At 55.3% G+C, this 27,425-nt stretch overlaps 13 protein-coding genes across 13 annotated transcripts; 6 read left to right on the top strand and 7 right to left on the bottom strand.

The window, feature by feature from the left end:
- Positions 1-55: 55 nt before the first annotated feature.
- PHYSODRAFT_296073 (putative endo-1,3-1,4-beta glucanase) lies at positions 56-811 on the top strand (the record flags this gene model as incomplete). Its single annotated transcript, XM_009520773.1, has 1 exon — positions 56-811. The coding sequence occupies one exon, from the start codon at positions 56-58 to the stop codon at positions 809-811; it is 756 nt and encodes a 251-aa protein (XP_009519068.1).
- A 603-nt stretch (positions 812-1,414) lies between these two features.
- PHYSODRAFT_485337 (hypothetical protein) lies at positions 1,415-2,761 on the top strand (the record flags this gene model as incomplete). The annotated part of the gene is made up of 1 exon (XM_009520772.1): positions 1,415-2,761. One exon carries the CDS (start codon positions 1,415-1,417, stop codon positions 2,759-2,761), a length of 1,347 nt encoding a protein of 448 aa, XP_009519067.1.
- Positions 2,762-2,850: 89 nt separating this feature from the next.
- On the bottom strand, positions 2,851-3,465 carry PHYSODRAFT_487501 (hypothetical protein; the record flags this gene model as incomplete). The annotated part of the gene is made up of 1 exon (XM_009520771.1): positions 2,851-3,465. One exon carries the CDS (start codon positions 3,463-3,465, stop codon positions 2,851-2,853), a length of 615 nt encoding a protein of 204 aa, XP_009519066.1.
- Positions 3,466-3,931: 466 nt separating this feature from the next.
- Positions 3,932-5,637, bottom strand: PHYSODRAFT_324965 (hypothetical protein; the record flags this gene model as incomplete). The annotated part of the gene is made up of 3 exons (XM_009520770.1): positions 3,932-3,945; positions 4,008-4,196; positions 4,755-5,637. 3 exons carry the CDS (start codon positions 5,635-5,637, stop codon positions 3,932-3,934), a joined length of 1,086 nt encoding a protein of 361 aa, XP_009519065.1.
- Positions 5,638-6,873: 1,236 nt separating this feature from the next.
- PHYSODRAFT_324963 (hypothetical protein) lies at positions 6,874-8,650 on the top strand (the record flags this gene model as incomplete). The annotated part of the gene is made up of 4 exons (XM_009520769.1): positions 6,874-6,959; positions 7,080-7,267; positions 7,374-7,707; positions 8,479-8,650. 4 exons carry the CDS (start codon positions 6,874-6,876, stop codon positions 8,648-8,650), a joined length of 780 nt encoding a protein of 259 aa, XP_009519064.1.
- A 604-nt stretch (positions 8,651-9,254) lies between these two features.
- PHYSODRAFT_485686 (hypothetical protein) lies at positions 9,255-9,761 on the top strand (the record flags this gene model as incomplete). The annotated part of the gene is made up of 1 exon (XM_009520768.1): positions 9,255-9,761. The coding sequence occupies one exon, from the start codon at positions 9,255-9,257 to the stop codon at positions 9,759-9,761; it is 507 nt and encodes a 168-aa protein (XP_009519063.1).
- Positions 9,762-12,001: 2,240 nt separating this feature from the next.
- Positions 12,002-13,714, bottom strand: PHYSODRAFT_483198 (hypothetical protein; the record flags this gene model as incomplete). The annotated part of the gene is made up of 1 exon (XM_009520767.1): positions 12,002-13,714. The coding sequence occupies one exon, from the start codon at positions 13,712-13,714 to the stop codon at positions 12,002-12,004; it is 1,713 nt and encodes a 570-aa protein (XP_009519062.1).
- Positions 13,715-14,524: 810 nt separating this feature from the next.
- PHYSODRAFT_486614 (hypothetical protein) lies at positions 14,525-16,075 on the top strand (the record flags this gene model as incomplete). The annotated part of the gene is made up of 4 exons (XM_009520766.1): positions 14,525-14,588; positions 14,660-14,781; positions 14,858-15,837; positions 15,898-16,075. 4 exons carry the CDS (start codon positions 14,525-14,527, stop codon positions 16,073-16,075), a joined length of 1,344 nt encoding a protein of 447 aa, XP_009519061.1.
- An 86-nt stretch (positions 16,076-16,161) lies between these two features.
- Positions 16,162-17,469, bottom strand: PHYSODRAFT_482364 (hypothetical protein; the record flags this gene model as incomplete). The annotated part of the gene is made up of 1 exon (XM_009520765.1): positions 16,162-17,469. One exon carries the CDS (start codon positions 17,467-17,469, stop codon positions 16,162-16,164), a length of 1,308 nt encoding a protein of 435 aa, XP_009519060.1.
- Positions 17,470-17,657: 188 nt separating this feature from the next.
- On the top strand, positions 17,658-19,315 carry PHYSODRAFT_311009 (hypothetical protein; the record flags this gene model as incomplete). Its single annotated transcript, XM_009520764.1, has 6 exons — positions 17,658-17,718; positions 17,786-17,907; positions 17,974-18,342; positions 18,420-18,480; positions 18,544-19,030; positions 19,120-19,315. 6 exons carry the CDS (start codon positions 17,658-17,660, stop codon positions 19,313-19,315), a joined length of 1,296 nt encoding a protein of 431 aa, XP_009519059.1.
- Positions 19,316-19,449: 134 nt separating this feature from the next.
- PHYSODRAFT_482336 (hypothetical protein) lies at positions 19,450-21,711 on the bottom strand (the record flags this gene model as incomplete). Its single annotated transcript, XM_009520763.1, has 4 exons — positions 19,450-20,211; positions 20,284-20,753; positions 20,808-21,075; positions 21,232-21,711. 4 exons carry the CDS (start codon positions 21,709-21,711, stop codon positions 19,450-19,452), a joined length of 1,980 nt encoding a protein of 659 aa, XP_009519058.1.
- Positions 21,712-21,966: 255 nt separating this feature from the next.
- On the bottom strand, positions 21,967-24,168 carry PHYSODRAFT_478669 (hypothetical protein; the record flags this gene model as incomplete). The annotated part of the gene is made up of 4 exons (XM_009520762.1): positions 21,967-23,115; positions 23,230-23,316; positions 23,362-24,035; positions 24,120-24,168. 4 exons carry the CDS (start codon positions 24,166-24,168, stop codon positions 21,967-21,969), a joined length of 1,959 nt encoding a protein of 652 aa, XP_009519057.1.
- Positions 24,169-25,116: 948 nt separating this feature from the next.
- Positions 25,117-27,124, bottom strand: PHYSODRAFT_349758 (hypothetical protein; the record flags this gene model as incomplete). The annotated part of the gene is made up of 2 exons (XM_009520761.1): positions 25,117-27,024; positions 27,098-27,124. 2 exons carry the CDS (start codon positions 27,122-27,124, stop codon positions 25,171-25,173), a joined length of 1,881 nt encoding a protein of 626 aa, XP_009519056.1. The 3' UTR covers positions 25,117-25,170.
- Positions 27,125-27,425: the final 301 nt, after the last annotated feature.

Below are 27,425 nucleotides of genomic sequence, written 5' to 3'. Positions count from 1 at the left end.
AGAGCATGTCATTCGTAGATTGGACTAAGAGACCAAGAACCCCCATATCTGCACCATGAGCTGCTGCCCCGTGACCGCTGAGCCCGCGCGCGACCCTGCCGCCCACATCGGCGTGCTGAAGAAGGCCGGCAACACCAACATCTACGTGACGGGCCCCGCCACCTCCAAGGCCGGCGTCATCGCGTACCCGGACATCTACGGCCTGGACAGCGGCCGCACCAAGGCCGACGCCGACATGCTGGGCAAGCTCGGCTACACCGTCGTGGTCGTGGACCTCACGGACGGCGACTACTTGAGCGACACAAACGGCCTGGTGGACTGGTTCAAGAAGTACACGTTCACGGAGGACTTCGCCCCGCGCATCCAGGACGCCATCAACTACCTCAAGGGCGAGGCGGGCGTGGAGCGCATCGCCAGCTACGGCATGTGCTGGGGCTCGTGGGTGGGCGCCACGCAGACCACGCAGGCCGACCCCGTTGTGTTGGGCCACGTGTCCTTCCACCCCACGTGGATCGTGGAGAACATGCTCAAGGGTGACGGCGCCGTCGACAAGCTCGCGGAGAGCGTCAAGGTGCCGCAGCTGCTCATGGCCGCCGGCGACGACCCGGACTTCGTCAAGCCCGACGGCAGCGTGCACAAGATCTTCAAGGCGCGCGCGGACATCGGCGCCAAGTCGGACGTGCTGCTCTTCGCCGACCAGAACCACGGCTGGGTGCACCGCGGCGACATGAGCAACGACGCCACCAAGGCGGCCGTGATGAAGGCCTGGCACGCCGCGGTCAAGTTCATCCAGACCAACTGCCCCGTGTAAAGGAGGCAGGATCTCCCCCACCGGATGGCTTCGCTTCCCATCTCATGCAAGCACGCCGCTTGCGATCTTCGTGTACGTGGCCAGCGTCAATTAAGCTGATTTTCAAATCGGCAGAAAACTTTTCGACGATTCTGATTCGCGCGCAAGCCCGAAATTTGTGATTACGCCTCAAAATTGCATCTCAACCGCTCATTCCTCAATCTGCACTGCACTGCACTGCCCACTTGTCCAATGCTGAGACCCACGACGATGCTGGCGCGCCGCGCGCTTGCCGCCTCCGTAAAGAACCAGCGCCGCGCCGTGCAGGCGGCGGGCCTGCACTCTGCGCGCGCTGGTCAGCAGAGCTCTTCCTCCTCGCGGGAATCTTTCAAGGCCTTCGCAGCTGCGGGCGCCGCGTTGGCTGCTGTGGGCGTCTCCGCGGGTCTCTCGGACGCTGCGCAGGCCGAGAAGCAGCAGCAGCAGGATGACGAGGACCACCACGAGTTCGTCAACTGGTCGGCCACGCACGAGTGCCGTCCGCAGAACTTCCACGTGCCGGAGTCGGTGGAGGAGGTGGAGAAGCTGCTCAAGCAGTACCACGCCAAGAAGCAGAAGCTGCGATGCATGGGCGCCGGCGTGTCGCCTAATGGTCTGGGCTTCTCGGGCAAGGTCGCCGGCAAGGCGGACTCCAACGAGGCCCTGATGACTCTGGCGCTGTTCGACAAGATCCTCAAGGTGGACAAGGAGAAGCTGCAGGTGACGGTCGAGGCCGGCGTGATCGTCGGAGAGCTGCTGGACAAGCTGCGCGCCTACGGCATGACCATGCAGAACGTGGCGTCGATCCGTCCCCAGCAGGTGGGCGGCATCTGCCAGGCTGGCTGCCACGGAACGGGGGCGGGGATCCCGCCCATCGACGACCAGATTGTTGAGATGGAGATCGTGACCCCCGCCAAGGGCAAGATGACGCTGAGCGCCACGCAGAACCCGGAGATGTTCGAGCTGGCCAAGTGCGGCCTCGGAGCGCTCGGTGTGGTTACCAAGGTGACGCTGCAGTGCGTGCCCATGCACAAGCTGATCGAGAAGACCACCGTGATGACTGTGGACGAGATCCGACCGAACCACAGCCGCTGGCTGGCCGAGTATCAGCACCTGCGCTACATGTGGATCCCGTACACGGATTCAGTCGTGGTGGTGCAGTGCCGTCGCGCTCAAGAGGACGAACCTCTGAACGAGAAGCGCTTCCCGCCGGTGAAGCACAGCGACGACGTGCGCATGGAGGCTCCCCGGAAGCTGTACCTGGAGCTGACCAAGGGGAAGCCGGAGCCTGACTACTTGGACTGGAGCTTCACGAAGATGCGCGACAAGCTGCTTGAGATCAACCCGCTCGACAAGCAGCACGTCATTCGTGTGAACCAGGTCGAGAAGCAGTTCTGGAAGCTCAGCGAAGGCTACCGGGTGGCGTACTCGGACGACATCATCGGCTTCGACTGTGGTGGCCAGCAGCTCGTGGAGGAGGTCTCGTTCCCGTGCACCGGCTCGCTGGAGCTTGACTTCATGGAGAAGCTGCTCAAGCGCATTGACGCCGAGGATATCCCGGCTCACTCGCCGATCGAGCAGCGCTGGACGGCTCGTAGCACCTCTTTGATGAGCCCTGCGTCTTCTCCCAACCCGGAGCAGATCTTCTCTTGGGTGGGTGTCATCTTGTACCTGCCCACGGCGGAGAAGAAGGTTCGCACGGCCATCAGGAACCGCTTCATGGACTTCTACGCCATGTACCGCGACTTCATGGAGCCGTACGGAGCGACGGAGCACTGGGCGAAGATCGAGTGGCCTGCCGATGCTGCCGAGCGCAAGCAGATCCGCGATCGCCTGAAAAAGAGGTACCCGCTGGACAAGTTCAAGAAGGCGCGCGACGAAGTGGACCCTCACCACATTCTCTCTAACCACATTGTGGACGAGATGTGTGCCTAGATCAAAGCACGTTGTATCGTTCCAGAGCTGACTTCCAGCTAACCTGTAAGCAAAATTGCAGCCCTGTCGTGTTGAATACGGAATTACTTCTAGTTGTTTGTTCTGCTTGCTAGAAAGTTGAAAACTTGCTCGAATTGGCCAGCAGGCAGGTAAGCCAGCCAAGCAGCCAGAAAATACTGACTGAAGCGTGCGTCTGTAGGCTCCGTTCCTTTGAGTATGTCTACCTGGTGCAGCAGCCGTAGCAGCAAAAGCTCTGCCTGTGTTCGAACGGTAGGCCAGGTTGATATTGCATCCAAACGCATCTCGTAGGCAGCCGAAACGAGGGAACAAAACCATTGAATGCAGAACAGCGAGCACGAGAGCGATTTCTCGGAGGAAGTTGCGACCTGATCGAGTGCTGACAGCACGTGGCTGAGTGATCCCACCAGGAGGACGTTAGGTGCTGTTCTTAGGTGGGTGCTAGCAGCACACGAAAGTCCCCAACACTTTGCAACGTAACGCATTGCCGCCTGGGTGGACTGCAACCTGCATGACATTTGCAAATCAAACTCCGGTTGACTCGGTACTTTGTCGGTGGACCATTCTGGAATGGCGATAGTTTCTTCGTATAAGGAGTTTTGCTCAACCGACTCGTACTCCAACAGATACGGGATAACGTTTTTATACAGAGTCTGGAAGAGAGCAGGTCCGCACTCGAGCATCATCTCTGCGACTGCAGATTGAATCAAGGGACTCCCCGTCACTGACTGCAATGTTGAACCAGTCTGAGGGAATTCATATCCAGCGATATTGTCTAGCAACCTCCACGTTTCACTCTTCGTAGATTCCACCGACGCATTTGCTGATAGCATTGAATCCCAGAGCAATCCCCAGAGCAGCACTTGAACAGCGGATATCGCGTTTGGCAGCGGCACGTGAGTAAAGGACTCTTCTCCTTTACCAGCCTGCAAGCAAGCCTCTATCTCCGCCACATCTTCGAGCCCCTGACATGTTTCGTCGCTCCCCAGTTCAATATTGAACAGACCCAACAGAGTCCACAGCAAAGGGTTAAGCTGGGTATTGAATCTTCCCTTTGTAGTCATTGTCTCTGGCTCGACCATCATCTCCATGATATGTTTATGGATTAGAAGCAAACTTTCTCGAACCAAAACGCCAAGTCTTGGACCGCCGCTAGCCTTCGTAGACTGCAAAGCCAGTAAAACGAACCCAAACGAGTTTTCCAAAACGCCAGGTTCAATCCTAGCACCAACGTCCGCCGTCACAAACACTTGCAGCAGCTGCAGGACCAGTGAATACAAGTTCAGCTGCGTTTGCATGCCGTGAGTGGCTCGGTCTCCACTTGAAACAATGGGGAATAGAGGATTCAGCACACCACCAAGTAGCTTGCTGATGGTCATCACGGGCTTCTCTTGGGTTGAACGAGCATCCTTGGAGACTCCAACCAGAGCCAGCAGAAACGAAATCACGTTCTGACTTTCTCTGTCAAAACAACTCTGCTCGCTTGATAACTCCATCAGAGTCTGCTGCAGTTCACACTCAAGGAAGGATACGCCACTTACAGGCGTTTCAGTCCAATCCAGCAATAGAGGAAATTTATCCAGGACTTTCAAGCACAGCTTATGATGAAGTACATCCGTTCGAGAACCTCGGACAAACTGTCGAATGACGTGACCGGGGCAGAAGGCAGCGAAAACAATCAGTGACGCAGCATGCTCCAAATCTCGCGTTTTGCCTGTGAGGCGATTGAATACGCTTCTAATCCGGCGCTCAAATTCTGTTTTTGCTGTTTCGTTGCGGTCAACAAAGCAGTGTTGTGCTCGCATTTGCAGACTGAGGATATATGAGGCGTGGATCGAGAGGATGTCCAAGCTTGTCACCGCCGACAACTCATCAAAAACCTTTTGAAGCAAACCACTTGGCACGACTAGCTCTCCATCCAATGAGGAGCAAACTTGCGAAAGCTGCTCAATGGCAGACAGCTTTGTATCGCTACCGTTAACCAAAGCGTCTTGAGCCAACGGTGTTGTGATGCTGGGGGACGAGATTGAACCTTTTCCTTTCAAATGTTCCTCCAAGTCCTTCACACTTTCCACAACAACGAGTACGGTGCCAGAAGCATCGATGTGTGCGCCATTGTCATCTCGAGCATCTTCTCCTGTCTCCGAATTGGCCAACTCCACTAGTTTCTCCGCAAGGGTCCACAGAGTATCTGCAGACACTTGCTCTCCATCAACACAACGTTCACGTGCCCCGAATACTTTACCCAGATCGATCTGCTGCAATGCAACCACTTGTTGAGCCTCATCCAAGAAAGCCCGACCACTTCGTGAATTGAACAGCCGAGCCTCCAGCTCGCTAGGCAGATCCAGGAATTCCTTCCAAGCTCCTGCATCCTCGTTCATCACATCCAATGCTTGAATAGCACTCCAGGCTTTGCTGTTCACAAACACACTTGAATCCAGCTTCTCCACCATCCCCACGATTCGTCGCTTGCGCTTCTTGGCTCCTCGATCACAAGCCGCAGCTCGAACCACAGCGGCTGTCAATAGCGTATCCAGCAACGGCGACAGCAGCTCTAGCCCTTCCGCCATAAAATAAGGGTCTGAGCACGTATCAACCAGCGTCTGCATATCCTCCGCAGCATCGGAGGCGTGGAACTGCATCAGCCACAGCAGAAGCTGCTCCTCCAGTCGACAGGCCACCACCTGCAGCACGAACTCCCTGGCCGCGGAGTCGTCCCGCTTCGCGTCCTCCCATTCACGTCTAGCTAGTGCAAGCAATTCCGCGTCACTGCAATCATGCTCCGAACCCCAGTACTGCCGGATGGCAACCACGGCGGCGGTGAAGTCTTTGGAGTGAAGTATCAACGACTCCATGGGTGGTGTCGGGATGTTTGGGATTTGGAAATGGAAATGGAATCAGACGACAGAATCAGACGTACGAATTGACCACCTACGATGGACCTACAATGGCGGATGTATCGCTAGCTACACCAACGTGCTGGTCCTGCCGTTGTTACTATACCCGTGACTGGTGCGCGCTTTCTTCAGGTAGCGAGTCCGAAGCAGCTGGAAGGCGTGTCGAGCCTCCGCGTCCGCGATCATCTCGCCGTCCACCTTCAGCAGCGCGATGGCGTTCTGGTCCTCCATGAGATCGTTCTGTCGTCTCAGCTCCTCAACCAGCGTACTGGTGAGTCCCTGCAGGTGCATCTGCTGGTGAGTCGGGAGGTGTCCGAACGACTCCAGCGACACATCCGATCGGCGCTTGTGACTGGGGTGAACGACGAACGCGTTGGCGTCCTGCGCAACGGAAGCCGCCGCTGCAGCCGCAGCCACCGTCGACGGTGCAGGCTCGCCTGGCGTAGTAGACGGAGCAGCTGACACCGCAGCAGAAGAAGGAACGCTGCCGGCATTGTCCTGTGTCACGACGTCGTGCTCACTGCTGGCGGTCGACGGTGGCGCCGCCGCCGCTGCTGCCGCCTGCGCAGCATGCTGGGCTTCTGCAGCCAACGCTGCAGCATTAGCGGCGGCCAGCGCGTTCATGGCGAGCACTGGGTTGTTGTTGCAGTTGGCGAAGAGCTGCATCCACTTGGTCGAGTAGCGCAGCAGCTTCCAGCAGCCTTCGAACGAGAACTTGGTGTTGTAGATGCGGGAGTAGATGTCCTTGGCCTCGTCGACCCACTGCTGCTCCGTGAGCAGCGCCACGGCGGCGGCGTCGCCCGAGTCCCCGCCGCTCTCCTCGGCGTGCTTCATGCCCTTGCTCTGCAGCTCGTTGAAGATGGCCGCGAACTTCTGCGAGTCGCGGTTGATGCGCGTCCAGCGGACCTTGAGCCCGTTGAGCGGCCGCTCCACCGCCGTCTCCACCTCCTCATGGAACAGCTCGCGCACGACGCCCCAGAAGTTGGCGGCCTTTTGCTCGCCGCCCTGGAGCTGCAGGTCGCTGGCGCTCAGCCACACGCGGCACAGCGTCTGGTCCTCCGCCACGGTCCAGTTTGTCTTCTTGCCCATGAATTTCTATTCAAGAAACGCGTTTCTTAAGCTACTGGAGCTTGAATAGAAACTCAAATACTCGCGACTATTTCCGACTTGCCATTGCTTGTCATTAACGGAACAATGTCAAGTCGAGCGTGGCAGGTGGCGGCGGCGACCGCGGCGCTGGCGGCCGTGCCGCTTGCGTGCTGGCAGTACGAGCGATACGTGTGAGTGGCTTGCTGCATAATGTTGCTGTGGTGCTAGTGGGGCTAGAATATCGTGTAAATTTGTTGTGGTAAGGCCGCTAACGGAGCTCTTGCCCTGACGTGTGGCGATCATGGACCCAGTGAGCTGAAGGAGCGACGCGAGTCTATTAAACTGCTGAGGAAGGTGGAACTCATTGCGACGGAGGTGGCAGTGCGTCTGATGCATCTGGAGAACCAGGCGAAGGAATTGGTCGAGTACGAGGCCAGGAAGGCTGCTGGAGAGACCGAGGAGGAGGAGGACCCGGCTGCCAACTCGACGTTGAACTCATGTGTGTTGCTGCAATGTCTACCCTGCAGTAGCTTGAGCGCTAGTCTGAAGATACTTCTGTGGTGATTCTCTTGCTTATGGTTGTTTGCTTGGTTTGCGTTTTGCAGACTACCACTTCGACTCGCAGGGCAACAAGCTCAAGACAAAGTGGGACTCGTACAACGTGGACGCAGAGCTAGAGCGACTGGAGAAGGAAGAGCGAGGCGAAGAAGTGTCGGGAACTGCAGCTCAACCGAAGAAGCCTGCACGGAAGGTGCCGCAGCTCACTCGGTCAAAGGCACTCGCCACTTCCCAAGGCATCGAGCACGAGTTCGAGGCCGTGCTGTCGTTCTTGGACGACGTCCGCGGCGACGACGAGGTCAAGCAGCTGCGCAAGGCCATCGCCAACAAGGTCACCAACGAGTACTTCGCCCGCATTGACGCTATTCAGTCCATGCTCGCGTGAGCACTACTGTTCTTAGTACAGGGGAGCTATAGTACACTCAGCAACCTCTTTCACGTCTACATATTGATTAGAGTTACTATCGTGCTTCGCTTAGTATCGTGGCGTTGGTTTGAGAGATCGCGACGCGAGCGGAGCGCCTTGAATCCTTTCTACTCCATTTGAAGTATCTTACCCCAGTTGCACTTTCGAAGCATATCCTTCTCGGCGCGATTGTTCTACCTAGGCGCCTGCACCTACTCATTACGAAACCTCCAGTTAAATATATAAATGTGCACGTTCTTAAGAAGCGTTCGACGGGTATCTGCCCAGCCGCATACGTCCTAATACTGCGGTTAAATGGATCATCTCGTGCTCGCCCTCACAAATTAAGGACAAGTGCCAATGCAAGCGTGAGCACTGTGCTCGGAGACGTTGAGGCTCGTCAATCCGTCAGCACAGAATTTATGTTAAATTTGCTTGTTTGTTTTTTGCTGCGGACGATACCATGCCAACAAGCGTTGCCTGCTATGCCTGGCCATGCTGTCGATGACAGCCTCTTGTCGCACTTAGATAATGTGCAAGGGCTTCTTACTTGTCTTATCGCTGCCTAGTTTAAATTTAATGTAGTATGAATAGTATCTTCTAACATTTTAGCTTTAAAGCTGATTATTAAAATAATCAGTGTCTAAATAGTAAGCTAAAACTTTTGAAATACTAGCCTTAGTACTATAGTATCACATATATGAATGCCTTAAGTAACGTTATTCCTCACAATTATTTTACTACAGTACAAGCTGCGCACATAAGCATGGGACGCAGCTCGAGTCCTCGCCGTCGGTACCGGACTCCGTCGCCCCGACGCAGTCGCAGCCGAAGCCGCAGCGCGCCCAGAGAATCAAGACGCCGTCGCAGCCGCAGCAGCAGTCGGCGCCCGCGTTCTCGCTCTCGTTCCCCTCGTAGAGGACGCCCAAGCTCGTCGAATGTGCGCGGCGGAGACCGTGAGCCAATGGGTCGCTACGGCCCCACGAGCGGCTCCAGCAGCGGCTTCAAGAGCAGAGGAGGCAGGTACAGCAACGATCAGACCGACGACTTCTTCGAGGAGAGGAAGAGGGAGCGGGACGCCAAGGACTTCAGCGTCTGGGCAGAAATCCCGAGCCCCCCGCCCATGAAGAAGAAGGTCAAGAAGGAGAAGAAGCGGGAGCCTACGCCATCTCCGTCCAGATCCAGATCCAGATCTAGATCACCGTCTAGATCGTCTAGCCGATCCAGATCCAGGTCGAGATCGCTTAGTGCCTCGGAGTCGGACGTCTCCAGCTCGGACAGTGAGGAAGAGGGACGTCGTCGGAAGAAGAGCAAACGCAAGTCCAAGTCTTCGCGTCGGTCTCGTAAGAAGAAGAGCTCGAAGAAGAGCAAGAAGCACAAGAAGGAGAGCAAGAGCAGACGCAAGCGCCGTCGACGCTCACGCAGCGAGAGCGACAGTGGCAGTGGCAGTGACTCCGATGTCTCGGTGGCTTCTGAGAGGAAGGACAGGGCTCGTAAGCTGAGCGTTGACAGTCGCGACAGCATGAGCGACGTGGGTGAAGATGAGAAGCGAGAAGCGGTCAAGTTCAAGGAGGCGGTCCAAGGAGCTCGCCACGCCGACGACAGTGACGAGGAGATTGGACCCAAGCCTCTCCCAGCAGCTGAAGAGACGGCTGCGTCGTCGCTGAACTATGGCAAAGCGCTGCTTCCCGGTGAAGGCGCTGCTATCGCACAGTTTGTGCAGAAGAATATGCGTATTCCGCGTCGTGGTGAAGTGGGCTGGAACGGCGAGGAAATCGAGAACTTGGAGAACCTAGGCTACGTGATGAGCGGTAGTCGCCACAAGCGCATGAATGCGGTCCGCATCCGAAAGGAGAACCAGGTGTACACGGCTGAAGAGAAGCGTGCGCTGGCTCTGATTAACTTCGAGGAGAAACAACAACGCGAGAACGCGATCATGAACGATTTCAAGGAAATGCTGACTGAGCGGCTGACGAAGAAGCACGGCTCTCGACTTGTTGAAGACATGGAGTCATCTGCAAAGGATTAGATCGTTGTGGTCATCCGTTTGAAAAAGAAAAACGGGTAGAGCAGAATTCCACTAGACTCCAGCACCAAACCAGCCTTTGGAAAGACAAAAAGTTTGCCTGACTCCATTAACGGATGCCAAACAAGCAGAAGCCTTGCGAAATGCCAGCCCCCCCCCCCCCTACTCGGACTCGTTTAAGTTGTTTGAAGCAGATCGCGAGTACTAGGACCGCTAGAAACCTTGTTACTTGCAAGTCGGCGTCGGTTGCTACTGCTACCGCCACCAATGCTACCGCCAAGCTTTCGGTCAAACATACTGACGAAGCCTTCACACCGGCGTTCCCCGCATGGCGTTGCGTGGTCGTTATGCACGATGCCGATCACGAGCAAGTCAGTAGATGGGGCAGTCCATTGGAGTTTGTGGAACGCGAGATACTCGGAACCATCGTCTCCCAGCAGTCGAAAAATCCCGAAGGCGGCTAGCGTACGGCACTTGTAGTATAATTCACCACTTTCGTACACGTACCCCGCCAACAGTACAAGCTTGCAGCGCTCTCCAATTATTGTATCAATGCAGCAAGGCGCAGTCAGCACGGCTAAGGTTCCATGGCGGCACTGGACGTAAAAAACAGCTCCCATTGCACGAACAGATGCGAGAACCAAGATGCAGCTGAGCCGTGACCAACCCCCCAAGCTCCACACGTAGTAAGATATTATTCTTGCCTCGGACTGTGTATCCCTTAAACTTGTTCGGTTGAGAGACGTAAGGTAGTTTTCAAGTGAAGCTGCACATACGAGCTCACCTAGCAGCACAGTCTCGTGGTTAAACAGCAACCGCTTCAGGCAGCATCGACACTTCTCTCCAAGACATCGTGAGTGTTCAATCATCTCAAAGAACAATGACAAGAGTCCGGAGAGGTTGTAGCCCAGAGAAATGTACTGGAGACGTCCCATGATCCCTTCGAGGGCTATCAGCATGAACAGCTCACTCATGATTCCTTCGACCAGAATGTAAACCACGATCAGTCTGTGGTAGTTTGTGATATTGTGCGGGGATATACGCATGCTTTCTTGGACAAACACGATGGCATCAGCCAGGCGAATAGTATGCTGGGCACTCTGGCGTGGCGCATACACAGGATAAAGCTTCGCCGCAACAAAACAAACCTATACGCGATCCAAATTGAGCTGATCACACCGTACCAATACGAGCTGCGGTATCTAGTCGCTCGATTCGCTGCCAGTGCCGACCAGGCCTCGGAAAAATAATTATTCCATTGCAATTACTGTATTTGTGTACGGAAATATGTATTATTGGTTGCCGTCGTATTGAAATTACTATTATCGAAGCCCAATTTTCAGTAAAATGTTTAACTATACAAAAACCAAGTTTAACGTGAATCTCCATATAAAAGTAATTGAAATAAATACATATTATTGGTGATTGGTATATTGAAATGATTATTATGGAGACCGAACTTTTGCAATTCAATATGATACTGTATTTTCCGAGGTCTGGTGCCTACCCATTGCTGTCGAATGACCCAAGCCCGGTTACCAGGAGATAGCCCCTTTCATCCTTAGCACAATACGATCCGGTTCCCTCTTCATAGAAGGCGTAATACCCAACACTTCCGTGATAAAGGAAGTAGCTCAACGCAAAGCTATCATCTTCGCAATCTCCTTGCATGTTGGGGGAGGGTTTTGAATGCTTCGCTCCTAGAAAATAGACGCCGTGGACGTTGTACTGCGGGACCGCAAAATGGCACAGTCGGCCCTTTTCCAGGGTGAAGTAATGAGTCGGCACGATGTTCCAGTAGACATCGGCAATGTAGAACTCTTTGACCGGGCAAAGTTTGTTCAGATCGACGAACTCTCTGGTTGAGCTAGCTTGGTCTATTAGGTGCATCGAAATCTTGTGCGGTGTCACGAGCTGTACGAAGCTTTGCAGTTGCAGTATCACAGGCAACAAGCCGAGGCTCAGCCACACCACAAGAAGCGAATATTTTCCCGTTATCCGCGGACGCCGTCGTGCACTTCCGTCCACTTGCGACCGACCTTCGACGATCATAGAACCCATGCTACTCGGTTTCATTCTCCCTCGACTACAAGGCCAAAGTTAGCAAAATAGGTTTTGAACCAAAGTTAGACAGTAGTGTCCGTAGCGCGGCACTGAGTGAGACTGCGAGCGAACACTTCCACGACAATTTCACACGCAGAAAATACATCAACTTCTGTTTGTTTTTGGCACATAACGTATTATCATCGAAATGATTCCAGTACGGCTGGTCGACTGACTTTGACGTCCACTTGAGATGGCGTTCGAAGGCTACTCACTGTAGTTGAGGACTCCGCACGAGAACTTGCAACTTTGATAGTTGCTGGCTCCAAGTCAACTCTATTGTCAAAGGCACCGCGAAGCCACCGTCTAGTGCCAGACCCTCCGACGGGTCCTCCTAGCACTTGAGTAAAGGAGGTCACAACTCCAGTACAAAATCGTTCTGGGCATGGTTGAACTTGCCTCCCGTGAACAGATCCAATTACAAACAGATCCCGCCGGGGGATTGCAATCCAATAGAGCTTGTGCAGCACCAAAAAGTCCTGCCCGTTCTCCTCCATCATCTTCATCATCCCGAACGCTTTCAGAGTGCTGAGTTTGTAGTACAACCTCGCGTTGTCGTACGAGTATCCGCCCAAAACTACAAGTTTGCCACGCACCCCCAGCGTTGTATCGACGCAGCACACAGTGGTGAGCACCGCAAAGCAGCCGTACTTCCATCGCATGTAGAATATTGCCCCGAGAGACCGAACGGATACTAAAACCAATACACAACCGAGGACAATGACGCCATGGCCGACTAAGCTCCACACGTAAGGCGAGATAAATTTTGAGGCGGGCTGGGAATGTTTGAAACCTCTGGAGCGATTCAGTGCAGTGAGGTAGTGCTGCATCGCACCGGCGCAAACGCACTCTCCTAGCAGCATCGTTTCGTAGTTGAACAGAAGCCTCTTCAGCAGACACCGCAGCTTCTCGCCCAGCCATCTCATGGTTTCCAGCATTTCAAACAGCATTGACATCACGCCCGATAAATTGTAGCCCAGCGAGATGTACTGCAACCTCCCCATCATCCCTTCCTGAGCAATTAGCAGGAATAGATCGCTCATCAGTCCTTCGACTAGCAGATATAGGAGCGCGAATCGATGGTAGTTTCGGGCATCGTACGCTGACAGCCTGATGCTCTCTTGGACGTACACCACAGCGTCATTTAGGCGGAGGCTTTCACACATCCGATCACACCTTTTGCCATACCGTTTGCATGATATATAGCTTCTCCTGAGCATCAAGACGCGATACGCTATCCAGACGGACCCGCTGATGCCATACCAATATGACTCGCGATACTCGGTGCTGCCTCGATCGTGAGCAAGTTGAGCCCCATTGCAGTCATGCGTCCCCAAGCCTCCCACCAACACATACGCGGTCTTGTCGATGGCACAGTACGTTCCTCTAGCCTCCTCGTAGAACGCGAAGTATCCAATACTGCCGTGGTAAAAGTAGTGTTTGAACGCGTAGCTCTCGTTCGCACAGCTGGACGGAGTTGTCGACGACGCATTGGTCGCTTTATTCCCAAGAAAATAGTTGCCGTGGATATTGTACTGGGGCACGACGAAGTGACAGAGTTTTCCATCCTCAACCTGAAAATAATAGAGAGGCGTGACATTCCACCAGATTCCAGCGACGAATAGCCCGTCGACCGGGCAATGGTCAAGTAAGTTGGTCTTGTCGTGCACATCCGTCTCGGGGGGAAGCAAACTCTTTGAAATCTTGTGTGGCGTCACGAATCGCACGTAGCTTCTCGCTTGGAGCAGCAGGGGAGCGACGCCGATACTCATCCACATGAGGAGCAGCAGTCGCCGGGCCGAGATCGCGAAGCCGCTACGCTCGCCAAGATGCGGCCCTCTCCTCAGCACCATGCTGCTGTCCAAGTTGCGGACACCCCTCATGACTTGAGAGGCCACTACGCCAAACTTCTTAGCTCACGTTGATAGCGACAGTGAGCCTTGGACTGAATCACACCTAGCGCAACGCGAAACGGCGTTCATCACGGCTATGAGGCTATTTTGAAGGAGCCCACATTGACGACGGAGGGTTTTTTAGCGTTCGGTTACTCTGCAAGATTGGCAGGTCCTATTCGGACAGCAGCAAGGTCTTACGCTGTAAGACGCACACTCATCGATGAAATGACCGCGTTGATGTGGTGACCAAGTGCATAGCGGAGGAAGGTAGTGACGCCTTTGCCGGGGGTGAGGCCATTGGCCGCTCGCTTCGCGCGTTTGCGGGTGATACAGCCCCCGCGTCACGCGTTGCAGTGCACAGGTGATGGGAATTGCTACTGGGAATGGCAATACATGTACGCTTCTCCAAAAGAATCTTCTCGTGCCTTCAGACGATGGATGTTGGTGTTGTCCGGTGCATCAAGTGCCAGCGCCGATCGTCACGCGTCCATCGTGGTGGATACTGTTGATGCAGGCACGAAGACGCCGTTCATTTGGGGCCAGGCAAGGTTTTGAGACTCCATGTCGGGTCTGCATTGCATTGCAAGCATCGCCGAACACGCAAGCAGGTTGAAGGCGTCTGCCCAATCGGCACAGCTCGGTCCACCCTTGTCTTTGTTGCTGTGCGCGCAGGATGGGTATTTAGCGCCGATGTGTGGCCGAGTGTGACGTACTTCGATCGAAACCGAGAGCTCCTCGGCGGAGCGACTTCATTTTCAAACTGAAGCAATGGCGCACAAGTCGACTCAAAGCGTTCGCGTGGGTATCATCGGCGGTGGCGCCGCTGGCATCAGTACGTTCGCCCTTGCGGCAAAACTCGGTTATGGTGCCCGTCTCACCTGCTGTCTGTTTTGCTTTCGACAGTCGCAGCCAAGAGCTTGAGGGGGGTTGGCCACAACGTCGTGGTGTTCGAGAAGAGTTCCCACCTGGGAGGCATCTGGAAGTACGACGACGCTGCCGATGCGCCGTCCTCAGTGCTGTACAAGGTACAGCAAGCCTGCTTGATGCGCTGTGGATTGTGGTGAAATGGTACATGACGCAGTGGTTTTTGCTGGGCTGCAGTCACTTCACACGAACCTGCCGACGTCTATCATGCAGCTGAAGGACTTCCCCTTCCGAGCCGGTCTCCCGAGCTACCCGTCGCACGCCGACGTCTTGGAATATCTCCAGAACTACGCAAATCACTTTGGTGTTGATGAATTTGTCCGCACAGACACGAAGGTGGCGAGTGTATCGAAGGTGGGGGAACTCTGGAAGGTCAGCGTGGAGTCGAAAGAGAAGGGGGCGTATGACGAGGAGTTCGACCGCCTTGTGGTGGCTAACGGTCACTTCAACAAGGCGTGGCAGGCCCCTATCAAGGGTATCGAAAACTTCCCGGGTGCTGTATCGCACGCACGGTCCTACCGCACTCCGGAGCCGTACCAGAACAAGCGCGTGCTCGTCATTGGTCGCGGACCATCGGGCCAGGACATCTCGCTCGAGCTTGCCGAGAGCGGAGTGAAACAAGTGTACGTTGCTGCTCTTGACTACGATCCGAGCGTAGTGGACAAGAAGGACAAGCGCATTCTCAAGCCTGCGGTCGATCACATCGCTGAGGGTGGCACGGTCGTGTTCACGGATGGCTCTTCGATCGCTGCACCCGACGAGATCATGCATTGTACGGGTTATCTCTACACTATGAACGACTTCTTCCCGGCAGAACTTCTGTTCCCGGAGACTGGGGTGGTCCCGAACAGCGTTGATGACGAGGTCGCAAGGGACTTGGGAGGAGCCGTCTCGGCTGGAACTGCAGTGGCTCCCGTGTATAAGCACCTGTTCTCCATTGAAGACCCCACTGCTGTGTTCATCGGTCTGCCGTTCTCCAACCTGCCGTTCCTGTGCTTTGAGCTCCAGTCCAAGTGGGTTGCTCGAGTGTTTGCTGGCTCAGCGCCGCTCCCGTCAAAGGAGAAAATGTACGAGGACTTTTACGAGACTCTCCGCAAGATCGAAGGCCCGGCCCGCAAGCTGCACTCGTTGAGTGGCCTGCAGAAGGACTACTTCACGTGAGTACACTTCGACTTGACTATTTTGTTACTAACACTAACGATGACTTGCTTATACAGGGAACTTGGCGCTCGTTCCGGTACCGTTGTGGACGAGAGCATTCACGAAATGTATGAAGACGCCGCCTACCTGCGTGTCAATTTCCCGCACGATTTCCGCTCGGCTGACTTCAGCCTGGATCCGGCAAGCGGGAAGTGGGTCCGTCGGCACAGCGACCTTGTAAAGTCTTTCAGCTAGGCCACGCCCTCGTAGCTCATACGACAGCACAGCGAGCTTATTCACAAAATGAAAGCGTTCGAAAAGCTTTGTTGTCGTTAGTTTGTTTATGGTTCCGCGTCCCAGCCAAAAGACTCAAATGACTCACTTGACATGGACAAGGAGCGCGCTGGAGACCACGAAGGCTGCGAATCGCTGAAAAGCAGACCCCATGTGGTAAATGCGTTATCACTGGACGCTCCAGTGGAATCCGAGCCTGGCGTAAGCTGTTCGGTGGTGTTGTACCTCGCAATATCGGCAGGCTTCTGGCTGTGCACGAAATCCAGACACGGCCGACAGACAAAAATCTGTTTCTTCCTGATCAGCATGTGCCTCTTCTTCGGGTGTCGGTCCAGCACCTTGAAAACTCGTTCCTCGCGACAGTTTGAACACACTGGCGCCAAGCACAATACACAATTGCGCTGGTCGCTGCGTCGAGTCCGAGCCAAGCGTCCAAAAGCCATGGAACACAAGGGGCAGCTCAACGAATAACCGGACAACTCACTCGCGAGTCCTCGACGATGCGCGCTTTTCATGTTGGCGATACACCACTGCAGCTTCTTGTGCTCGGACAGAATCGGAGCCCTGAAGAAGCCAAGAAGCGACTGCCACGTGGAGCTGATGATGAACGACTCCATGAGGTTGCCCATCGACTCGACATACTGCTGGATGTACACATCCACATTCCCATTCTCCAGCTCTCGGTACAGCGCTCCGAACATGAACTTCCCGCGAATCATGGGCTTGGGCAAGGGCGGACACTCCAGCAGCGGCACGGGCTGCAACAGATCGTATCCGATACGTTCTCCATCTTTGGTCGTCATGACTCCGGTCGCCGACAGCAGCACAAAGTCCCTCGGCTTGACTACCCTGCTCACCAGCCACGGCAGTCGACTCGCCATGTACATGATGGACAAGTTCTGGAAGGGTTTGTCTTCTGTCGGCCCGACGAGTCTCGCGAGCATAGCGCCGCCTACTTCTTGATCTCCGAGCGTGGACACGCGGATTTTCAGCGCTTCAAACGTGGGGATCGACATGCCGTACATCACCTCGTCCAGAGGGGCTGGGATGGTCCCGACCATGAGAAGAACAGTCGGGTCTTGCCAATTGTCGTCCGGCAGGTGGAGGTCGGTGCGAATATGGCGGACGCGCTCCGAGTAGAGCGACGCATTGTGCTGCGTCCTCTGCAGCTTCCAGCGCGCGCTGTCGAGACTCGCGTGGTGTCTGGGCGTGGCTCCTGGAAGACGCTCGTCGTAGCTGTGCAGCGTGCGCTCGAGCAGTTGCAGACTGAGCTGGTGGCATTGCTGCTGCTCCTCGAAGGACAGTTGCAGCGGCGGGAACGGAGACTGGTCCGGCAGAACGTCCTCCTCTGTCATGCTGGTCACAATCGGCTGGTCCTTCGAGACACGTTCTGAACTCATGGAGCAGCGACTTGGACGGAGAAATACCGTTTCCGGTCAGTTTAGGGCCCTTGACGTTTGCTAGCGGAGACTTTGGATTGGCGGGATTTCGCTAGTTTGCCCCTCGTACCCGAGTTTAAGGACCTCATTTCGGAATTGGCGCAATGTCCATCAAGTCGCAGAGTGTTCGCGTGGGAATCGTCGGCGGCGGCGCGGCCGGCATCAGTGCGTGGTGTGCAGTGAGATGCACTGTTCTTGAGTCTAGTGTACACTAAGTTTTCTTTTTTATCAGTCACGGCCAAGTGTCTGCGCGACGTGGGGCACGAGGTCGTTGTGTTCGAGAAGGGTGCCAATGTGGGGGGCGTATGGAAGTACGACGAGGCTGCGGATGCCCCGTCATCTGTGCTCTACAAGGTGCGATCTACATGCCTGGTGCTGTGGAGGGGGGAGGAGGGTGCTAACTGTATTGGATCTTGACAGTCGCTGCACACGAACTTGCCGACGGCCATCATGCAGCTGAAGGAGTTCCCGTTCCAGAAGGGGGTGCCTAGCTTCCCTTCGCATGCCGACGTGCTCATGTACCTGCAGAACTACTCGAAGCACTATGAGGTGGATAACTTCGTGCGTCTGAACTCGGCGGTCACGAGTCTGTCAAAGGTCTCCGGCCAGTGGAAGATCGGCGTGACGTCCAAGAAGAAGGGAGCGTACGAAGAAGAGTTCGATCGCGTGGTCGTGTGCAATGGCCACTTCTCCAAGCCATCGCTGGCCCCCATCAAGGGAATTGAACACTTCAAAGGCAACGTGTCCCACTCGCGAGCGTACCGTACGCCGACGCCTTACAAGGGCAAGGTAAGGACAAGTTCCCTCATGTACTTAGTAGGTGGATTTGGTGATAGCATTGCTCTGACATTGCAATTTGTGCGCAGCGTGTTGTGGTGATTGGACGGGGACCTTCAGGCCAAGATATTTCACTTGAGCTGGCCCGACGTGGAGCGTCGGAGGTGTTTGTCGCCACTTTGGACTATGATCCGAGTGCTATTGATCCGCAAGATAAGCGCGTGCTGAAACCTGCCATTGATCACATTGCTGAAGATGGTTCGGTGGTGTTTACCGACGGATCCTCGATTTCGTCCGTGAATGAGATCATGCACTGCACGGGGTACTTGTACACGGTGAAGGACTTGTTCCCCTCCGAGCTGCTGTTTCCTCAGGCGTTCGTCCGGCCTAACAGCATGAACGACGAGGTTGCTGCTGACTTGCTGAGCTGCACGACTAACGGAACTGCAGTTGCTCCCGTCTACAAGCAATTGTTCGCCATAGAGGACCCCACGGCTGCCTTCATTGGTCTCCCTTTCAGCAACCTGCCGTTCCTCTGCTTCCAGCTTCAAGCTCGTTGGGTCGCACGCGTATTCGGCGGGTCGGCGCTCCTTCCATCAAAGGAGGAGATGTACGAAGACTTCTACGCCTACGTCGGAACCCTGAAGGATGGCGTGAGGAAGCTGCACCAGCTCGGAGCGCGCCAGAAGGACTATTTCACGTATGTAGTTTGTGACGATTTTGCTGATGATTTGATTTTACAGGTTACTTACTGATTGCCATGTTTGCGTGCGATATTATATAAACAAGTGAGCTGGCGGCGCTCTCCAACTTCGAAGTTGGCGAAGAAATCCATGAGATCTACGAGGACGCGCGATTCCTGCGGACAAACTTCCCGTTCAACTACAGAACTGCCGAGTTCCGCCAAGACCCGGTCACCGGGAAGTGGGTGCGCCGTATCACGAACTCGGAATCGTCGGAGCTTGTCGAGGAATTCTCGGGGTGAGATCAGCAGTGCCTGTAGTCAACGTTCTTCTGCCTAGTGGCTCGCTGGACCAATGCAGCTCAGTAGCGTTAACTTCTGTGGCATATTTCTTTTTACTTTCTTGCTGATGGTAAACCTAGCGAAGCGCAGCTTTACTATGAACCTGAAGGTTGGTTCGAGTTAAACTGCGAGTCAGCACTGCCTGTCCACATCCGAAGAAAGCTAGCACCACCATGACGGCGTTGCATGCGGTCCTCGCGAGATGCCACCCGCTGCTCCCTGTCTTGCAGTCTGTCAAGGTAGCAGAATCGCTCACCCGCGACTTTGCGCACGTTGGCTCGCGACTTCCAGTCCTTCAGTCGTTCCTCTTGAGCGTGTGCATTCTCGAACTCTTGTACTAGGGCTTGCGTCCGCTCGTATCTCGCAGTGCGTCGTGCACGACGTGCATCTTCCTCGATTGTTGTCGAAGGCTTACCAGCTCTCATCATAAGGAACGAGTCGTCACCGTCCACCTTGGCGGATGGCGGTGCACGATATAAAGGACTATACGCCTCTCCGCTTGTCGTTAGAAAGCGTGCTTGCGCAGATTGATACAATCCTGTATCGGCACCAATTCCATTGCCTCCAACTCCAACGCGGGTCCAGTCCGTGCGCTCACGGCGTCGATGGTAAAATCGGTCTGGAGAAACTGGGGACAAAACTGCAACTCTAGGCCCCCCAGTACCGCATGACGTTGCGGGGCGGCGGTCTATCTCGAGTTGTAGCGATGACGGCGAAGTTAGTAGCGCTTTCTTGCTTTCCGTGTCGAGTTCACCCCTCGATATTTGCCCAGGAGACGCAGCCCCTCGACCAGCATTGACGATTGCAGCAGTTCGCTTACACAGCTCCTCTGGAAGACAGGTACCTGGGGCCACTTCCTTAGGTTTTGGAGGGGGTTCTTCTTGTTGAAGCATGGTATTCCTCCGCTCAGCAAATAAGGGGTCGACGACATCCCGAGGCGTCAATTCCACCGTACGCTTGGCATGCAAGGCCGCGAGCTCCTTCTTCCGCGCATTGTCTATCAAGTCGGTAGCCACCTCCTTCTCCCCAACAGCAAAGTAGTGCACGAACTCGCGAAGACTAATCTGCTCGTCGCCATTGCGATCCATCAGCTGCAACATCTCGCGCATCTCGGCCGCTGGTATAGCGTCTTCCATTTGTAAGAAGCCGCGCCCCAGTGCGTGTTCAACCTCGCTATATGACAGGAAGCTGTCGTTATCCGAATCCACATTTTTGAACGCGTACGCAAGGAGTTGCTCGGGTTTTCCCCCGCGCACACCAATTGCCAGACCATGTTTTCGACGAAGCTCATCGGTCACCTGCTTGCGCAGTTGCTTCATACGTCGTCGGGAACGTGGCGAGAGCTCTAACGGAGTGCGATATTTGATCGCCACCGACGAACTGGGATCTCGTGTTGGTCCTAACGGGTCCTTGACAGGACTGTAGGCACTAATTGCTGGGGCGTCGGCATCACTTGTAGTAGCACTTGGACGGAACATTTGTACAAACTCGTGAAATGCCACAGTGTTGTCGCCGTTGATGTCAGCGGTCCTGTAGAGTGCTCGCGTTTCGTCGGGTGTGAAGTCCACCTCAGCAGCCTCCACCATGTCGTGGAAGCGTTGCGCTGAAATCATTCCATTGCCGTCGTTATCAAAAGCTCGAAAGACGGCACGCATGGAGCCGTACTTCTCCATGAACACATCATACAACTTGGCTCGATTGTATGCCAGTGTTACATTTTCCTTGTCAACGGAAGCGCGGGTTTTGGAGGTATCGCTTTCAGGTACGTTGTTGATAGTTGATCGTCCGGAGGATGCGTCTTCATGAGCGTTGTTGCCGCTGACTCCAAGTTGCAGGCCTGGTAGTTCTGTTGCTTCGTGTACCTTGATGTTGGGAACTCGCTTCGGTGTAATACTGCCATCACGACGTTCATCAGTGCTCCTGCTGCTGTTAGACGGGCCTACTGCACTTAATCGCCGAACCTCTGTCCGTAAGACAAGAGGCATCACCTTTCCCGAAGCATTCGACCTGACGTTGAAGGGACTTCGGGTTTGGGGTGACCCAAGGGTAGCCTTCATCGCAGCGACGTTTGTTTCTCCGATCCGATCTACAGCAGCAGCAGAGACACTCGACTCCGCGGGTCCAGGACTAGGACCGGGTAGGCCATCAACCTCTACAATGGAGTTGCTCTTGGACAAGTTGGTTGATCCAACCTGTAAGCGCTTGCGTTGTCGAGCAGGAAATTCAGCATGATACTTTCCAGGACTTACGGTACCCCCCATGGCAGCGGCACCTGCCGACATGGATGCCGTAGCTTGCGGTGATTTGGAGCCATCAGGTGGACAGCGAAAGTTGTTGCGCTGCAAGGGCGCTGGCATGGCTCCTGCACTTCGCTAAATCACGCCTACCTCGGGTTTTGAAACTCGACTGCAAAGACCGCCTAAAAATACGAAACAATCTCCATAGACACACAAACGCTAAATTAGATGTTCATTGCTGACTGACCTTCATCGATTGGCTTCCTCGTTTCTTGGCTGTATCTCGATCTTGTCTCGGTGAAAGTCGGTGCAATATTTTATCGCATTGGTTGGAACCCATGTCGTTATACGTAGCCTATATCTTTTCGACAGCTCTTAAGTCGGCGTAGTCAGAGTCGTCGATTTGGCTGGCCTCTTTCGTTTGCGCTTCTGCGGAGTTTTTTGCTGGTCACTGGAAGATGGGATCACGACATTGTGTTGTCGTTGCGCCAGCATTTTTGATGCAGCTGCTGATTGCCTGGCTTGCCGCTGAGGGAAAGACCGCTCCAGCGCTCTTGCAAGGCTTTGGTCATATCGAACACGAACGCGGTGGGTGCGGGTGGGACCTACCGAGCAAGGGCGTGTACCGTCGGCGACACCCCGTGGTAATATGCGTCCTTCGCTTGCTGCAATCCATTCGACGGTGTCTTCCGACCACAGCGAAAAGCGCAATAGAACGAACTTAGCGAGTCCCCTCTTGTCTTCCGAGTAAACCTCTACGACTTCGCCATAGTTCCAGCAACCATTCCGATCCAGTACATCCACCACATCGCCTACACCCAGTCTAAGAGCAAACTCCACCGAAGCTGCAACAGCGAGGGAACAGTTATCAGCAATATCGTGGCGTACACTATACGCGATCAAGTCGTACGGAACACTGTTAATCTGGGACGGTCGAGGTTGACGCGTAGGACCGACGCCAGGAAGGACGGGCACATCCGCACTAGTATCTTCAGGAGGACACAATTGCAGGAAAACGTCCTCTAGTTCTCTTGCAGCAGCAGCTTCACCCTCCAGTATTGGTGCACATTGAATACTGCACGCAGCTCTCTCATGAACGAGCTGGGCAGTTCGCCAATTGTATATGGACAGCGGAATCAACTTACTGATGGAAGCTGCAAGCGCTTGCGAGATCTCGTCCTCTTCCACACAATCGCCAAATGACGGTAGTTCACCAGTGACCTCGCTGTTAGAAATTGTAGCCCGGAGTAAATCACGCGCATTATCTCCGGTGCCTTCATCATCCCCATCACTGGGGTCACCAAATTCATCAGTCCGCTGCAGTTGCAGTTCATACTGCTGTTGGTGGTGCCGCTTCATTTCTTCTTTCCAGCGAGCTGGTACCTGGGAGCGATTCGCAGAGGCAGGATGCACCACTGAATAGTCGGGCTCTTGGTTTTTGCGGAGCTTCCAAAGCCCAAGAGATGCCGGGTGCAACTGATGCATCGGAAAGCTTGGCAGAACCTCTTCATCGAAGACAACTTCCTGTTCAGTTGCGTCCGATGCGCTTTCGTCCACTTTCGCATTGGCGCTGTGTTGCCGTCTCATAGGAGGAGTTAGTGGTGAAGATGGGGGCGAGTTCGATTGGCACGCCTTCACTCGATTCTCCAGACGATGCATAAAGTCCTGGAATAGATCATCGTCGTATCCATACACTAGATCGCGAGGCGACGCTAATAACGAGCCCTGGGCATCAACCGCGCCCTTACGTTTCTTTTTCATGTTCACCACTTGGCTTTTGACGTGACTTTCTCCTGTTGAGTGATCGCGCTTCTGCTGCTCAAGAAAATCCGTCTCTTCCCATACGTCACGGTAGCTACGACCGCGACGAACAGGAAACTCCACGTACGCGATCGAATCATCGGAAGCATCCGCAAGCATGGCCTCTAATACGGCTCGTTTACTTTCCATACCCGACTTACCGCGCCATGCGGATGGGTTCGCAGCAATAAAATCAGCGTTTTCCTTGCGCCATCGAACTAAGTTGTCTAGGTCGTTCTGCGCTAGAGGGTCAAAATACGCGTCAGCATCCTCCCATCGCCATGGCTCACCTTCAGGAGTGGAAGGATAGAGATGCGAGGCGTCAGCATCAGGATATACAGGTGACGGAGGCGCAGATCCATCCGAGTCGCCGGTGACTCCGTTCTCTCCTGCATGCCCGTTCACAGAGATGCTGAGCTTTTCCTCCAATGCAGGTGATGCAGGCGCACTCTTTTGTTCCTGCTTTGCACCAGTTGTTGCCTTGCTTCGAGGAGCCGAATAACTCAATTTCTTCCGCCGCTTTCGCCTCCCTGCGGTATGGTTCACTGCTGCTTGTGCAGTTGACTCTTCTGCTGTCACCGACGCCGGTGTTGCCGGTGCGGTATCAACCACCGGGTCTTCGGCAGGTGTCGCTGGCGTTGCAGCTGGAGCCTCAGTGGATGCTTCCTCTGTGCTCTCCGATCTTCGAGGTGGGGACTCGAGATGCGGTGGGTCCACGCTTCCATCACTCGAAAAGGGGCAAAGTTCAATTGGCACTTCGTCCTCAGGGAACACCATATCAACTCCAGAGTGAACGGCAGGCGATGGTACTCGTGCCGGCGTCGAATTCGTGGGTCGTGCTTGGTCGCTCCTTGCTGCTTCCACCACTTCAGTCTCATCACCCACATCCTTTTTGTCCACTCCATCAGCACCTTTACTCTCTGGCTGTTTCTCATCGCCCGATACTTCTCCGTCATGTGCCTGTGCTTCTGCATCTCCCTCCGCCTTCTTCGTCGACCCATTCGCCTCATCTTCACGTGCGTCCTCCTGCTCCTTCGCCGTCTCCGTCTCTTCCGTTGCATCCACACGCCTATTCTCCTCCAAAAAATTTCCATTCTCCTCCGACTTCTCTTCTGTAATACCCCCCTGCTGTTCCGCGTCTGCAGCGGCTCTGTTCGCGTCCTGATCTCGCTCCACTTCGCCGCTCTGCGTTCGCCGACGCTTCTTCTTGGGGCTGGGGCTGCCCCACGAGTCCACCATCACGTACTCGTCGTCCGAGCGGAGGCGCTGCGCCTCTTGCTGGTGTTTCTGCGACGCCGGAGCCTCTTTGTTTGCCTCCTGCGAGCTGTGCGCACGCCCGAGCTCCGCCGACTGCTCTTCGGAGGCGCTTGACGCGTCTTTCTGGATCTGCGCGCTGCTCATGCCTCCCATCCAGCACTGCGGGAGATTCTCGCGGTCTTTGAAGCGTCGTCCGCCGCTTATTCTCGCCGACGTGGCCGCCAGCGCTCGCTCCGAGGGCGCGACCGCTTCCGTCCGGTAGGTAAGCGCGGTCCCTTTTGATCGCTCGACTTGATCGCTGAGCAGTGTGTGTGTGAAGTAACATAGTGTGGGCCACAAATTTATATGTGGACCACATTGGTGCTTGAAGTAACATCGACACGACCGACAGTACCGTACGAGTCATGCTATGACAGCTAACGGTCGGTTTAACAATTCATGGCGGCGGTACTTGACCGACTAAGGATTAAGCCAGGGAGTTGTAAGTATGCCATTTAAGCAACGACGACTACGCTCGATAATCTAGAGCAGATCCACCACGTCCGACTTGGCCTTTTTGGCAGCCGCGCCTTCGGCTGCGTCCTCCTGCCTGCTGCGTTTGTGCGCGGGGGCATCCACCGGGTCTACCATCTCAAAGTCGTCGTCGTCCTCCTCGTCCTGGCCTTGGCCGGAAGCGGCGGCCAACTTGAGCGCAGCTTGCTTGGCCTCCTCCTCTTTCAGGTCCGCTGCCAACTTGGCGATGTCACCGCCCAGCGCGAAGAGCTCCGTGGCCTCCTCGCCAAACTCTTTCGCGTCGCGATGCAGTACGCGGATGTTGCAACGAAAATCCTGCGAGAAGTCCTCAACTGATACCGTGGTTTCATGGTGGATGCCCTTGCCAGGGAGGTCCGCGAGCTTCTTCTCCAGGTTCACAGCCAAACTCTCCTCGGCGTCCTCACCTTCTTCGTAGATCGTGTTGGCGCCAATCGAAATGGTGGGCTCGTTCACACCCAGCTTCTTCTTCAGCACTTGCTCGACCAAGTCACGCAGCAGCATGCGGTTGGTGTCGACGGCCAGCTCCACCGTGTGCTTGGAGCACACGTAGCATTGCGGATTCGGCTTCTCAAGATTGGTCGGCTGCAGCAGCTCGCCTTTAGCGTTCCACGAACGGTTGCAGTGCGTGTACTTGCACGCCTCGCCCACGGGCTTGGCGGCCTGGAGAATACGGAACGCTTCCAGCACCTGGAATCCCGCCACGATCGCGTTCGTGGTGGCGATGGCCGGGATAATGTTACCGGCGATGCCCTTGCAGCTGTACAGCGACTCCATCGGGATAGAGAACACGAAGGCGCGCAGGTTTGCCGCCGCAGTCACAAACTCCATAGCGGTGGCGTCGTCCTTGTCGAACTCATAACTGCCCAGGTTGGCGCGCGCCTGCTCGCTGTTCAGGATTCGGACGATGCACGAGACGAAGCGCGTCACGCATTCCGAGACGCTCCACACGTCGCGGTCACTCCAGACCTTTCCGTTTTCCGCCTGCTTCTTGGCCGCAGCGTCGTTCAGGTTGATAGCCTGTACGATATCCGCGCCCACGATCTCCTCCAGCACAAGCGGACTAGGGCGCTTTGCCGCTGTCTTGTACGTCTTCATCTCCAGTCTCTTCTTGATCTCAAAGTCGAAAAGACCGCGAAAGACGCCGCACGCATACTCCTGCAGCTTGCCCACGCCATCGAACTTCATGTTGGGCGAGCGCGTGACGAGGTCCATGAAGGCCGACTTGTCCTCGTTGGCGGGGTCCTCCCACAGCATCGAGTCCTCCGTCTTGCCGAACAGCAGCTTGTAGCACTCCTTGGCCCACACGATGCAGTGCACCATCTTCTCGGGTGTGCTGCGGATGGTGCAGATCGGGTACTGCTTCTGGGTGACCTTGGGCGTGCACTCGTAGCACTCGGTCTCGCCCTTCTTGATGACCGAGACCTGGCCCAGGTAGCCCGTGGTGCCGCTCTCAATGAGCGGCGTGTTGGTGGCCAGACACAGGCGGTTCACGTGCTTGCGGGCGTCCACGTTGTCCAGCGCGTTGAGCACGAGCGCGAACTGCTGGAAGTAGTCGATGTCGAACTGGCTGCTCTTGATGTTGCCGTGGTGCGCCGTGATCTGGGCCTTGGGGTTGAACTCCATGGCGATCTCGCGCGCCACGAGCGCCTTGGACTGGCCCACGTGCTGCGAGCGGAAGAGGAACTGGCGGTTCAGGTTGGACACGTCGATGGTGTCCAGGTCGATGAGGTGGATGTCCACGAAGCCGCTGAGCACCAGGTTCTTGAGCAGCTCGCAGCCGATGCCGCCGGCGCCCACCACGAGGATCTTGGCGCTCTGCACCTTGCCGCGCAGGTCCTCGCCCTGTCACAAGATAGCACAGCGGTCAGTAAGAGGCGACAGCAGGGCAGGAAGAGTAGGTAGAGCGCAGACGCACCAAGGCCGTGGCCAAGCTTCCCGCCATTATCGCTGCTGCAGTCGAACGGCCAAAATGCCGCGGATCTTGGTGTGGCGTCACACAAACGTTACGTGCACCACACCACAACTTGCTGCTGGGCGGAATTCCCCCTTCAAACAAAGAAAAAGGCCAGCGCTCGACCAACTTACCCCCTTCTCCAGCCACAGGACAGTCTCCGTACACCTCTGTCTGCCTGCGGCGTCTTCTCTTCCTCCTCCTCCTTGCTCTTCCGCTCTCTCTCTCTCTCCTCCGGGTAAAAGAGCGGCTCGTTCAACCAATCCCGGGATCGGACGGACGGACGGAGCTG

This window comes from Phytophthora sojae (genome assembly GCF_000149755.1).
Source record: "Phytophthora sojae unplaced genomic scaffold PHYSOscaffold_2, whole genome shotgun sequence".
NCBI lineage: Eukaryota > Oomycota > Peronosporomycetes > Peronosporales > Peronosporaceae > Phytophthora > Phytophthora sojae.
The sequence above is the reverse complement of the archived record's forward strand: the minus strand, read 5'-3'. Positions and strand labels throughout refer to the sequence as shown.